The sequence below is a fragment of the Eretmochelys imbricata genome, chromosome 8, assembly GCF_965152235.1.
Source record: "Eretmochelys imbricata isolate rEreImb1 chromosome 8, rEreImb1.hap1, whole genome shotgun sequence".
In the NCBI taxonomy this organism is placed as follows: domain Eukaryota; kingdom Metazoa; phylum Chordata; order Testudines; family Cheloniidae; genus Eretmochelys; species Eretmochelys imbricata.
In genome coordinates this window covers 69,447,160-69,459,846 of record NC_135579.1, presented here as the reverse complement: position 1 = coordinate 69,459,846, position 12,687 = coordinate 69,447,160, and the positions used below count along the sequence as shown (strand labels likewise).

The window sequence follows — 12,687 nt, the reverse complement described above, 5'->3', positions numbered from 1 at the left end:
GGGCCAATTAACCTTGTAGGCAGCACCTGGGGGAGAGTCAGGCTGGATTTGTAAATTACTAATTGCTGAGAAAGCCCAGCTGGAAGAGAAGCTGGATAAGGTATCAAGCCAGGAAGTTTGCAGCAGAAAAGGGCTATGGGAAGAGAGTCTAGAGTTGCTATCTGGGGACAGAGAAGTGAGTAGGAGGAAAACCAGGGAGATCAAAAGCCCTGGAATCCTATCCCTGAAGGAAGGGATTAAACTGCAGAGAAGAAAACCTGTGGAAGACAGAGTAGGAAGAAATCTAGAGAAAGAGCAGAAGGGGTTGAGACTTCAGACCTTGGCTGCTGATGATAGGGTCCCCCGGGCTGGAACCCAGAGTAGCGGGTGGCCCCAGGTTCCCCTACCAGTCACTGGGAAAATGGCATAGACCAGGATTCACAGAACATTACTTGAGACAGCACACAGGAAGATTGTCTGGTGGGACTTGGCTACACCAGAAGGGAAAGACGCTATATGTAAGGGGACTGTTGCCCCCTTACTAACATTCAGTGGGGGTGTTTTGGTTGGCTAGCTCCCGGTACTAAAAGGGGAAGGGTCTATGGGAAACCAGGACCCTGAGGCTGATAGTCCCCAGGAACAATGGGGAGAGGCCAATGCTCCTGGTCAGCCTGAATGACAGGGTGGGCAGGCTAATCAGAGAGTCAGGACGCCAGGGAGGTCCCCTCCTCCATGTGAGCTGGATTTGCCTGGGTCAGACAGAGTGGGGCCAAGCTAAGGAGAAAACAGGGGCCCAAGCTAAGCTGGGGAGCAGAGCTGTGCCAGATCCAGAGGGACCAGAAAAGCAGCCCAGAGAGAGCAGACCCTGTCCTGGGAGCAGAGCTGCAGCCCCAAAGCCAGAGGCACAACCCAGAGAGAGCAGACTTGCCCTGGGAGCAGAGCTGTAGCAACCAGAGCCAGAGGGGCCAGAAAAGCAGCCCATGAAGCAGGTCAGTGCTGGGAGCAGAGTCACAGAAGCAGCCTGCAGAGCAGACCTGTCCTGGGAGCAGAGCTGTAGCAACCAGAGGCAGAGGGGCCAGAGAAGCAGCCCAGGAGCTGGAGGCAGAGCAGCAGCAGCAGTGCTGAGACAGAGTGGTGGAGATGGGGCTGGAGCAGTCCAGAGCTGGGTGTGGTGATCAGCTGGGGAGACCAAGGGGGACCCTGGGCAGCGGGCCCAGCTCAGGGAGGCACCTCAGCCAAGAGGCTCTGCAGGCCAGGCTTGGATCATAACCCTGACAGGGCAGGGGGGTGACACTGGGCAGAAGGGTCCTACCACTTAGAGCCTGAGAGCGTGTGGCCACCACCAGAGCAAGTGCCAACCCACAGCATCCCTGCAGCACAGCCAGGGCCTGAAAAGAAGGCCTGTGACTTACAAGGAAGTCTGTGAACTGCCCTGACATTCCAGAGACACTGTTTGTGATGTTCCCTGCCACAGAGCGGGCTGATGTGTTTCCTTTAACCTTTCCCATTTTTCCCCTATTCTTTTTAAAATTAATTGTTGATTAAATAACTTGCATTTGCTTTAAATTGTATGTAATGGTCAGTTGGTCAGAGAAGTGCCCAGTGCAGAGAGAGTACCCCGAAGTGGGGACACCCTAGCCCCTGTCCTAGGTGACCACAGCAGGGTTGGGGGTCGAGCCCCCCAGGAATCCTGGGCTCAGCCTTGTCGGGGTTATGAGGACTCTGCCAGACAGGAGAGTGGAAGGGGAGTCCTCAAGGGCAGGGAGGCCACTGGGTAAAGGAAGTGGGAGCGAGGACTCAGATCCTTTTACTAGCCCACTTCACCGGGGTAGTGCAGAAGCCAGGAAAGTTCCCCACAATAACGGGACTATTCCCCCGCTTACATATAGTGACACAGCTAGAGGGCTGAGTGGCAAAGAGAGAGCACCCTGAGTCCTAGAGAGCAAGAGGGGCCATGGGCAAGTGAGCAACAGAAGGGAGTGCTAGACCAGCTGAGCTGATTCCCAGACCCAGCTATGAGGAGGCGCTACAGGGGTGCCTGAACCCTGTTACAACCTATCTTCCTTTATCTTCACTACCTGCCTACATAAAGGCCAGGTACAATCTGAGCTCACATTAGTTACGAGCTTTGGACCCTATTCAGCATTCCTTATGCAGATAAAATTATCACTGAAGTCAAAAGGAGTTTTCCCTGTGTCAGGAGACAGAAAGGAGTGCTGAATTGGGTACATATTCAGTGAAAATGCCTTGAGAACATCTAGTGATTCCACCTCTGCAGAAGACAGATGTGTTTGAGCATATTTGGTAATTCTATTTTTTCTCCTGTGCCATTAGCAAATCTGCTCTTGCAGTCTGGTCTGAGAACAAAAAAGTAAAGGAGATTTGTGAAAGAAATAATGAGCATCAAAGGAGATCATAGCAACAGAGAATACTCATTCAGTGTGGCCTGGATAACTGATGTGTGCATTCATCCCAATCTCATGACAATAAAGCCCTTATACTATCCCATCATGTGTGCATATAAGCAAGCAGAGCATACTCTCATAATATTCTTGTGGCAGTTCATATGAAGGATGCTATATGAAGCTGATTTCAGAGTAGCAGCCAAGTTAGTCTGTATTTGCAAAAAGAAAAGGAGTACTTGTGGCACCTTAGAGACTAACCAGTTTATTTGAGCATAAGCTCTCGTGAGCTACAGCTCACCGCATCGGATGCTCACGAGAGCTTATGCTCAAATAAACTGGTTAGTCTCTAAGGTGCCACAAGTACTCCTTTTCTTTATGTGAAGCTGAGTGCACTGTAACAAATAAGGAAATTCTCATTCAGTAAGTAAGCTTTTTGTATTTTCCACATTTGTGGAGGTAAATAAAGAGCTCTGCAGCAATGTCTGCTTAAGCAGCTGATGCATCCTGAGTAGTGAAATGATAAATCAATGGTACTTGGAGCTAAAGAAGTAATTGTAAATAATTTAGATCAAAATAATATTTTTTCATTAAAATTGCCAATTTTATTTCTTTAGATTTCAGTGGGATTGTAATACAGCATGCAAAGAGTCCTTCTCCAATGTACATGTTCATAGAGATATCCTTCCAGTAAGGAAACCCAAACAATCCTTGTTTTGTTATATGGTTTTGTGTGTGGTTTTTGTCTTAATCACTCTTGATTCTACTTTTCTAAATTGTTAGCTTTCAAGTTCCCTAGTGGGCTGGCACTAATACTTTTTCTGCCTTCTTACATGGCTCTCAGTGAGAGAGGCAAATATTATGTTGTTCCTCACATGTCTTCTTCAAAGCTGATAACCGAGTATTACGTTGCCTCACTATCTATTGTATACAACAACCAGAAATAATTTCACCCTTACCACATGGAGAAAAAATTAAGTTGTCTGACATCTGACCCCACTGAGTTTTAATGGAATTTTGCTTTCTGTAAACAAAGTTATGTACCAACAAAAAATTGCCTCTCACTTTTTCCTGCAATTTTCGGTATAAAGCAAGGGAATTATCTATTAACTGGCACTCTTTTCAAAGATCACAGTGAACTAAGCAGCAACAGCCTGAAATAGTAGTACCAATGTACTTACAGTCTCACCCCGCTGTCCTGGGTGCCCCGGCAAGCCATCTTTTCCAGGTGGCCCCTGAAATTGCAAGCAAAATAAGTCAGAGGTTTCTCAGTGATCTCTAGCTCTGAAAAGAGTATACAATTAGCCGTAATAATCTCTATGATCTTTTCAGACTTTCAGGCTAGCCTTCAGAAAAGCTTTACTGCTTTGATAGCAACTTGATACAATTTTAATACTTGATTTTTCTGCTGACTCCTTAATTCATGTAAAATCATCTGGATGATTCAGGCATGTTCAAAATGGATGTCTAACATTTCAAAATTCAAAGTCCCTACTTTCTGTCCTCTATTATCCTGTACTTCATCCCCAAGTTAATGAAAACTGTTTTAAAGATAAGTGTCTGGTGAGTTGTGGCTATGGCACTGTTTAACATGGGGCAGCATCAAAAAGATTGCAAAATGAGTAAATAAATTGTGATTAAAAAAAATCACAGATCTGATTCTGCCACCCTGACTCCCACTGAGCACAGACAGACTCCAAGGGCAGCATCAATGGTCTAGACTGTGCTCCCAAGTTCCAGGCAAAAAAAGGGCATGAATTTTCTCTTCCTGCACAGACATGGGTCAACTGAATTTGTGGCATCATTAGTCCCCCTCCTTCTCCTGGACCAGAGATGGGTTATGCATGTGGGGAGCAGAATCCCAATGGCCCTGCAAAAATAACCTCGGAAAGGTAACGTGGACTAAGACTGTTACCACTACCTTCCTGACAAAACTCCTTCCACAGTTAGAGATCTGAGAGTAGCCACAGCCATGGGAGTCCCTTGGAGCCATACTGCCAAGATTCAGTGAGGAGCGGGATGGGAAAGGTTTGGACTTCCCAGCAGGTATGGGAGCATGGAACCTCTGTGTGGGTCATCTCATCCTCCTGAGGATCCTCTTGGATCAATGTCTCTCATTACAGCAATAAGAAAATAGAAGTGGAACTCTACTTGACCTTCTCTGCTCTCCCATGGGTTTTACCAGTATGGCTTATTCATTACAGTAGGACTACTCACAGGGAAAAATACTACAGAACAGAAGTATGAGACCATGGCAAATTAGGCCCTACATTTTTGAAAAGCTATGAACTAATCCTGGCCAGTCAGGAATACAGGACTAATCCCAAATTGTATCCAGTTTGTGCAATGTACTCCATTTAGTAAGTCTGCCAGTAGCAGACCATATTGTTTTATATTAATTTGAGAATTTTTTAGGCAGAAGGGAAAAGAGAGGAAGAGAGACCTCTAGTGGTGGCCAGTGTTTTCTGAAGATGGGGGAAAGAAATCAACAGACACATTAACTTCACACTACGCCCATTCTCTTAATATGCACAGTATACTAAGGCTTATCAGGATTGCTCTGTATAGTGAATATCACATACTCTCTAAAGCATGTTATTCAGACAAAGAGAAAGTCTGGTGCTACACTGACAACCAAGTACAACAGTAATATAGGACATGCACTACACTGAAACCAGTGTCCTCTGTATTAATCAGACTGCAGGATTATGATTTTGTTTCCCCATTATACTACTTTTCAACCTTTTTTTTGTTGTGGTTATTGTTCTTCTATTATCAGTACTGCCCACTTTATATTTTGTTCTTTAAAATTGCTGGAAAATTTCAGTCCCCATTTTTACATTGGACCTTTATTGGCACCTGATAAAAATGCCATTAGGATTGCTAACCAGCTAATTCCAATAGAAGACTCTGGCATACCTATAATTCTAAACCTAAGATTCTTTTGATCTCAGAATATCAAAGCGTTTCCACAGATTTTTAGCTGTATGCTTGGATAACTTTTTCAAAATAAATTCTATCAGGATCTGGAACAGAAAGTAATAGGGAGAGAGAAACTGTGTGTATCCTCAGTGTAGGTATCTTTAGGATGAGTTTTGAGGAGCTAATTATGGGAAGTGATTTCATGTAAATGAGTTTTCTCCACTTCACACCAGTCCAGTTCATTTGTCTTCTGTGCATGCACTGGAATAGAGAGATTTTTTTAAGCCTTCCATCAAATGAGATATAAGGCTAGATCTGTTGCAAAAGTCTTGGATCACTAACATTTCAAGGTACAATGCAGGTACTTAGCCAAGATTCCTGTTACTTTTTTATAAACATGAATAAAATTTAATTTAAATGACAGGCCACAACAGCTCCAGAATGAGCTATGTGTAAGAAATCTGCATTTTTAAACAATATACAGTATATATGAGGTGGATGGATTTACATGACAGTTTTCAACAGCTAAAAATATTCTTAATCAATTTCCATTGTAACATACCCTAAATATGTATTTATATATTACAGAATAGAAAGCCTCTAAATATTTATATGGTAACACTTAGTGTGCCACATTTCTCATACATGATAGCTAAGATGCCTCTTCTCCCTTTCCTCTAAAATAACCTACTTTTAAAAGAATATTTACATCAGCAAAAGAGAGGGAACTTAGTTCTCCCCCCAGTGAATATCATACAAACTGCAACATTTACAAATAGAACAGACTCAGCCTTTACTTTGAATATCTGACTTCTTTGGGTTTATGTAACAGGCTTTACGGTACAAAAGCTTAAGGGAGGTTTTCCTGCTTGTAAGCTTCATGCATTGAAGGACAGATTTGATTAATTATAATACTGCCCAACACCTCAGATGCAAACTCTAACACACTTGTTCATACATTGACTTCAAAAATTTTCTCTGCCAAATTTGCATAATTATTACATATACTTTTAAAAGATACTTACAGGAGGTCCCTTTGGTCCAGGGAATCCAACAGGTCCTTGAGGCCCTTGTGGTCCCTAATATGAAGATAAGCAAAAGGGTAAACTAAATACCAGATGCTATAATGTTGGACTGAAGAGTTTGCTTCAGTTATGTAACACAAACTCCATTGATAACAGCTGGACATGTGGATAAAGTGAGCTACATACTGCATGTGAATACTGTTAGCAGTTCAAAGTTCCACTAGAACACCCATGTGGAATATACCAAATTAGGGGCCACAGATTAACAAGAAACGCTGAATATTTTTCCATGAAGTTCACTTCCATTAAGAAATGTGCAATTATTCTTAACGTGGCTGCACTGCAGCCTTTTGTTCCTCATGTCAAAAGCTCATATTGGCAAGTTCTCACACTCAGCCAGGTACTGTCAAAATTTGTAGGTATTGTTGAAATTACTCCTGCTGAATGGGAAGTATCTTAATTTCTATGTCTCTGAAGAAAAAAATTCTTGCTTGCAAGAAAAAAAACAAACAGAGGAGCCATCTCTGAAAAGATTTTACTGTATGAGTATTTTTGGAAGTTTTAAAGTAGTAAAATAAACAAGTAGCCCACATGATGGCTAGTTTTAGAAGTTCTCATTGAAAATTAACCAAGACCTTGTCACTTTTACTGTAAGCATTTGCTGTTAATATGCTGAATGGGGCCTAGTATCAGATTATGTTAAGGCTCTGTCTGTGTTAGAGCACACACGATACAAAAAACAAAAAAAGGAGCATTCAGATCTTACTTTCTGTGGTCACAGAGCAAAAATGTGTACCCTAGTCATACAGTGCAAGACTTGTCCTGCTCTACCTGGTATATGATGTGTGGTTTTATTAAGACATCATGTGTCAAAATGTTAGAAATTTAAAGCAAAAGTCTGGAAAAGAAAGATAATTCATAAGGGATGGTGATGTTAGCTTTCAGCTCCTGTGATAAAGTCCTGGCTGTCTCAGAGTTCCTTAAACCTCATTCATTGCAGACTGGGACGTCAGGAAATGCAGGCTTTGAGCCAAATTATGGCTGCCTCTCTTGCAGTGGGAGAAGTGTTATGTACGAGTGAGGGAAACGGTTGTTTGTTCAGTAGCAGGCAAGATTTGCCCCTAAGTGAATCTGAGTCCTATTTAAAACTTGATTTATCATTTATTAGTGAATGAAACTCAACCAAATGGTTTACCAGAAACTGTTCAAAATATACATTTTTATAAGATAATCATAGAATCATAGAATATCAGGGCTGGAAGGGACCTCAAGAGGTCATCTAGTCCAACCCCCTGCTCAAAGCAGGACCAATCCCCAACTAAATCATCCCAGCCAGGGCTTTGTCAAGCCTGACCTTAAAAACCTCAAAGGAAGGAGATTCCACCACCTCCCTAGGTAACGCTTTCCAGTGTTTCACCACCCTCCTAGTGAAAAAGTTTTTCCTAACATCCACATATAGCACTATCCACATTTTCTAGAACAGTATCTATAAACTGTACTTGCAACTCCAACCCTCACCCCTAAGTATGCTCACTATGGTACATTCCTTGATTCAACTGTCTGCATCACACCCAGAAACAAAAAGGGCAAGGAGAGTAGCTTACAAAGCAGAAACTCTTAACAAAAATAGGGCAACATTTGAGGGAAAATATTAAAAGTGGCTCATCCACTGTCCAAAACATTAAACAAATTGGTCCCTCTCTGGAATACTGTTAGAAAAACACAACTCAATGGTTTATTTATTACTAGTAGCACTTTCTTGGCCATAAGTCCCTTTTCCCCTTTGATCCTCAAGCCATGAGGCTTTCTAATAAAAAGACATTTACATTTTTTTTATTCACAATATGAGTTGCAGATTTCAAGCCAGTAGGAGTATGTGAGAAGAATACTCTAGAATTCCAATATCACATTATTAAATGTACATTTCCTTCTGTCATTGTTTTTAAAAGTTTTCTATAGAGGACAGATATTTAATATTTAAATGGCTAGCAGCTGAAATATTTCTAGCCAGTCAGAAATGGTCTTTTAAAGTTCCTCTCTTTTTTGGCTAACTCTCCCCTCTGTCATATGCCTCATTTTAGAGCACACGGCCAAAGTACACAACGGCCACTCTCAGATGAAAGGCTTGTGTGCTCCTGTGACACATTATACCTTTCAGCTACTCCATTCCTCTCCATTGACGCTTTTTCTGCTTCCCCTCAGATGTGCCCATTGTCTTCTACCTTCTTGCCCACTCCCTACAACACTGCTTCCTAACTCCACTCCCCTTGACTCTGCCTTCCAGTTCCTTCTGGAGCTCTGCTTTCCAGCTCTCTGGAGCCTTTCTCCAGGCTCCATGATGTGGAGAGATCTATAGTTTGGCCTGCTACTCCCACTCAACATTCCCCCCCTACTCCAATCAATCCTCTCTCCACCCCAGATTCCCACTCCACGTGTTCCACACCCCTAACTCCCAAACACTTCCCACTTCACCCACCTCTTCTCTCTGCCTCTCCACTGTGGTTCATTCCCCACCTACCCCTATTCCACTCAGCTCCCTACCTTTCACCTGACACCCAGCGGCTCCCTGCCTCCTCCATCACCACCATCTCCGGGTCCCCAACTGTCACTAGAAACCTCACCTCCTGCTCTGTCTTACCCCTACTCCAGTCATCATCCTTCAGCTCTGCTAGCAGCTCAGCTGCAGTCTGTGATTTCCTGTGATTTTTCATTAACTGAAAATCCCTGGAGTACAATCTCACTCTGAGTGAGATTCTACTTCAGTGATTTTCAGTTAATGAAAAATCACAGGAAATCGATGAAAGTCTTCTTAAATAGAACCTATATTTTACATGTAGTTGTAATGCATTTTTCTGCATATGTTGAATGGTTTTCCACCAGAAGTGTTGGCATACTTTTTGTGAGCAGAGATTTGACTTTTAACTTTCATAGACATATACAGGCATGCACATTCCATTGTAGGAGGAGATGTTGATTAAAAACTGACATATTCTGTTTGCAATTATTAGGGAACATTCACTATATTTGGTTCAATGTTGGTTCCTGCAGACACTTAAACTGTGAGAGCTTGAGATGTCTATAAAACAGATTCTAAACAAAACACACTTCTACCGTCTCCTGATACTATTTCTATCATACACCCTTGGTCTCCAATCTTTAACTTTGCAGGCATTGTTGGCCATTACTGCTTTTCAGACTTCTCACACATTCCCAGCAAAGTTTGTTTGTTGTTGCTCTGCAACTGTTAGTGCATTCAGGTATCAATCTTGAACATGGAAATACTGTAGCAGATGATGTGGCTTCTCATAACATGGGACAAAGGTTGCTTAAGAAACTACAGCTTGAATACACTGGAATCAAACATTCTTGAGGTCAAAAGGGAAAAGTAATCTCAACTGGGAACTCAGCTGTTGGTTTTGTTTTGTTTTTTAAAGGATACCATTCATGTGCTCTATATGGCTGTGTAAAAATAAGCCACAAATATGTTTGCGTGAAAATTGGGATGAAACAAAATGTAGTCATCCAAACTTTAGCCTCACCAAGTAACCCAGTTAAAGGGAAGATTCACTTATCTGTAGGAGTTAAATTGCTTGTTCTAGGATTACAAATCCATTTTATATTTTTTCTATGTGCCACTGTATAGTTTATAGACTCTATTTGATTGTGTATTGATTCAAATTTAATATCATGCGGTGGATTCTATTTTACCCAGCAGCAGGAGTTCTCAAGCGTGTGATTAGGTGATTAGGACAAAAGAATCAGCTGGTGTCAATATATTAGCTTTTAGAGGCATTGAGTACTTTAAAAAACCCATCTACTAACAGCAACTCTGCTGAACAGGGCATTTTTATTAATAGTGAGAATCTCATAAAGCTGAGAAATGTAATTTGGTTTGTTTGGATATGCACCCAAATGTCTGGATGGAGATCCCAACCTCATCCCAATGATCCCAATTTCTTAGGTATGCCAAACTGGGTGTCTGAGAGAAAAAGCAAGACTTCAAGGCTTCCTGCTTCTAGCTGAGCAGGAAGGAGAGCACTGTAAGGAAGTCCACCCTTGAGGTACAATATGACAGTGCAATTGCTTCACATCCTAGCCAGAGAAGTGCAAAGACATAAGAAAGCGGGGAGAGAGGAGAAAGAGAGCAAAAAAAGAGATGCAGGAAATAAAATGAGGAGAAAAAGCTATTCCAGACCTACCCTTTCACCTGGTGGGCCGGGAGGGCCATCACTGCCTGCAGTGCCCTAGAAAATAAGAACAATTTGTTCAAAGGTGAAGCCTAATTTTGTTTGAGAAATAGTTTTGCAGCAAATAGCATCTGACAATTACCTTAGGGCCTGGTTTTCCTGTGGGACCTCGTGGGCCTCTTGATCCCCGTGGACCCTGTGAATTTGAGATACAGATACAAATGATGATGGTCATACAGGACAGTGTGTCAGAGTCAGCCATGCATTTTTACAGTAGGTGTAAAACATCACAGAGGTGGCAATCACTAAGGGAATGCAAGTAATGGTTTTAAACAAACAAAATAAAATACATACTGTTGGCCCTCGCTGTCCCCTGGGACCTGGTTTGCCATGTAAACCCTGCCAATGAAAGTTCAAATAAATCATCTTAGCATGTGGCATTTGACTGGGAATGAAAGTTTTGCTGTTGCTACGAGGCAATGTGCAGCTCTCCTAGGACTAAATGTTCTTTTATATCTTATCTGCTATGCATTTTAAAGAAACAGGTTTTTACTAAAATTGACCATCTTGCTGAAATCACTGTGCATGCAGCTTTATTCATTAGCTTCTACGTGTTAGGGCTAGATTCTGCCCTTGGCACCAGAGCCCATTAATGTTGCTGCATGGCCCATTCACAGCCAATGGAGTCCCTGAGAGCGATTCTGGATCAGCCACAATTTCTCCTTGGAGCTCCCTTGCAGCAAGCCCACTGCACCATCCCGGGAGATGGTACATCACACTCCCTCTGGACAGCTCCACTGGCTAAGAAGGGAAATTGCTTTGTAGGAAGGAGCAGGGACCATACTGCATAGCTCTTGCACAGAGCCAGCATCTTTGCCCTTAATATGTAGCTCCAATATGTCTTTCATATGGAGAATCTATAGATCCCTTTCCTGAGGTGGACTTTACGCTAGGATTGTAATGGATTCTAATGTGAAGAAGCTTTTAATTCAAGGAGCCGTATTCTCCTGATAGAAAAAAGAAACACAGTGGCTGTTACATGTTAAAATCTAACCAGTGGAAATGGGATCTTCATATGAAGTTCTCATTTTAAAAAGAATTACATGCATATTCTCACTGTTTTGTCATCACACAAGAGAATACTATTTTAGTACTATAATACTACTCAGGTTGTAAGCTCTTTGGGTATGTCTACACAGGAAAGAAAAACCCATGTCTGGTCCAGGCCAGCTGACTCACGCTTGTGGGACTTGGGCTACCAGGCTGTTTCACTGCTGTGTAGACTTCTGGGCTTGGGCTGGAGCCTAGGATCTGGGACCCTATGAGGTGGGAGGGTCCCAGAGCCCAGACTTCAGCCCATTCTCAGAAGTCTACACAGCGGTGAAATAGCCCTGCAGCCTGGACCTCACAAGCCTGAGTCAGCTGGCACAGGCCAGCCACGGGTGTCTAGTTGCTTGGTAGACATACTCTTGGAGGCAGGGACTGTCTTTTCATTGTGTGTACTGTGTTTACCACAATAGATTCCTGATCCATGGTTAGGTCTTTAGACTATACTACTCTTGATACTACCTGTAACAGATAAAAGCCAGTTACGCTGGCCCAATTCTGAAGTCCGTGGTTAAATGCCAGGCTGAATTGAGGCTTTTCTTGACATCTAATAACTTTATATTTTCATATTTTAAAGTGTGTTCTTGTGCATGTTGCAGCTTCAGGTTTCCTAATTTAGCCTCCTGATTGATGATTCAGAACAATGATTTTTAATACTGTTTTATCCAAAAAATAGGGTCTGAATGGTTGGTTTTTTTTGTTTGTTTGTTTGTTTTTTAACATTCCTTGTTGGTCTCTGTAAAAAAAAAAGAACTGCCTTCAGCTCGGCTAAAACCATTCTTAAAAAAAAAAGCAAACTCAAAATACAATTGTTTCTCAAAAATGTAATATTTAAAGTGGTGAATCTGTGCTTTTGATTCCTTGCTGCTAAATAAAATTGATTGGTAGGCACAGTAATCATATACCTTACTTCAATCTGACTTAACGTCACACTGAGTTGTCATCTATGAGTTCCAAGTCATCCTTTCACTTCTGATAATTTTATCAGCTTTCTAACAACACGATCAGCCACATCTAGTTGAGCTTTACAGGCAGCAGTGCAGTGACCTTCTTTTTAATGCCCCC

The 12,687-nt window shown here is 42.2% G+C and overlaps 1 protein-coding gene across 4 annotated transcripts in view; it reads right to left on the bottom strand.

The window, feature by feature from the left end:
- The window catches only part of COL11A1 (collagen type XI alpha 1 chain), a 228,180-nt gene that overhangs the window by 86,371 nt on the left and 129,122 nt on the right, over positions 1-12,687 (bottom strand). For all 4 annotated transcript variants that reach the window (XM_077823830.1, XM_077823832.1, XM_077823829.1 and 1 more), the window contains 5 exons: positions 10,870-10,914; positions 10,658-10,711; positions 10,528-10,572; positions 6,329-6,382; positions 3,563-3,616 (listed from right to left, as the gene is read on the bottom strand). In XM_077823830.1, the coding sequence (XP_077679956.1) occupies positions 3,563-3,616; positions 6,329-6,382; positions 10,528-10,572; positions 10,658-10,711; positions 10,870-10,914 (252 nt within the window). The remainder of the gene's footprint in view (positions 1-3,562; positions 3,617-6,328; positions 6,383-10,527; positions 10,573-10,657; positions 10,712-10,869; positions 10,915-12,687) is intronic.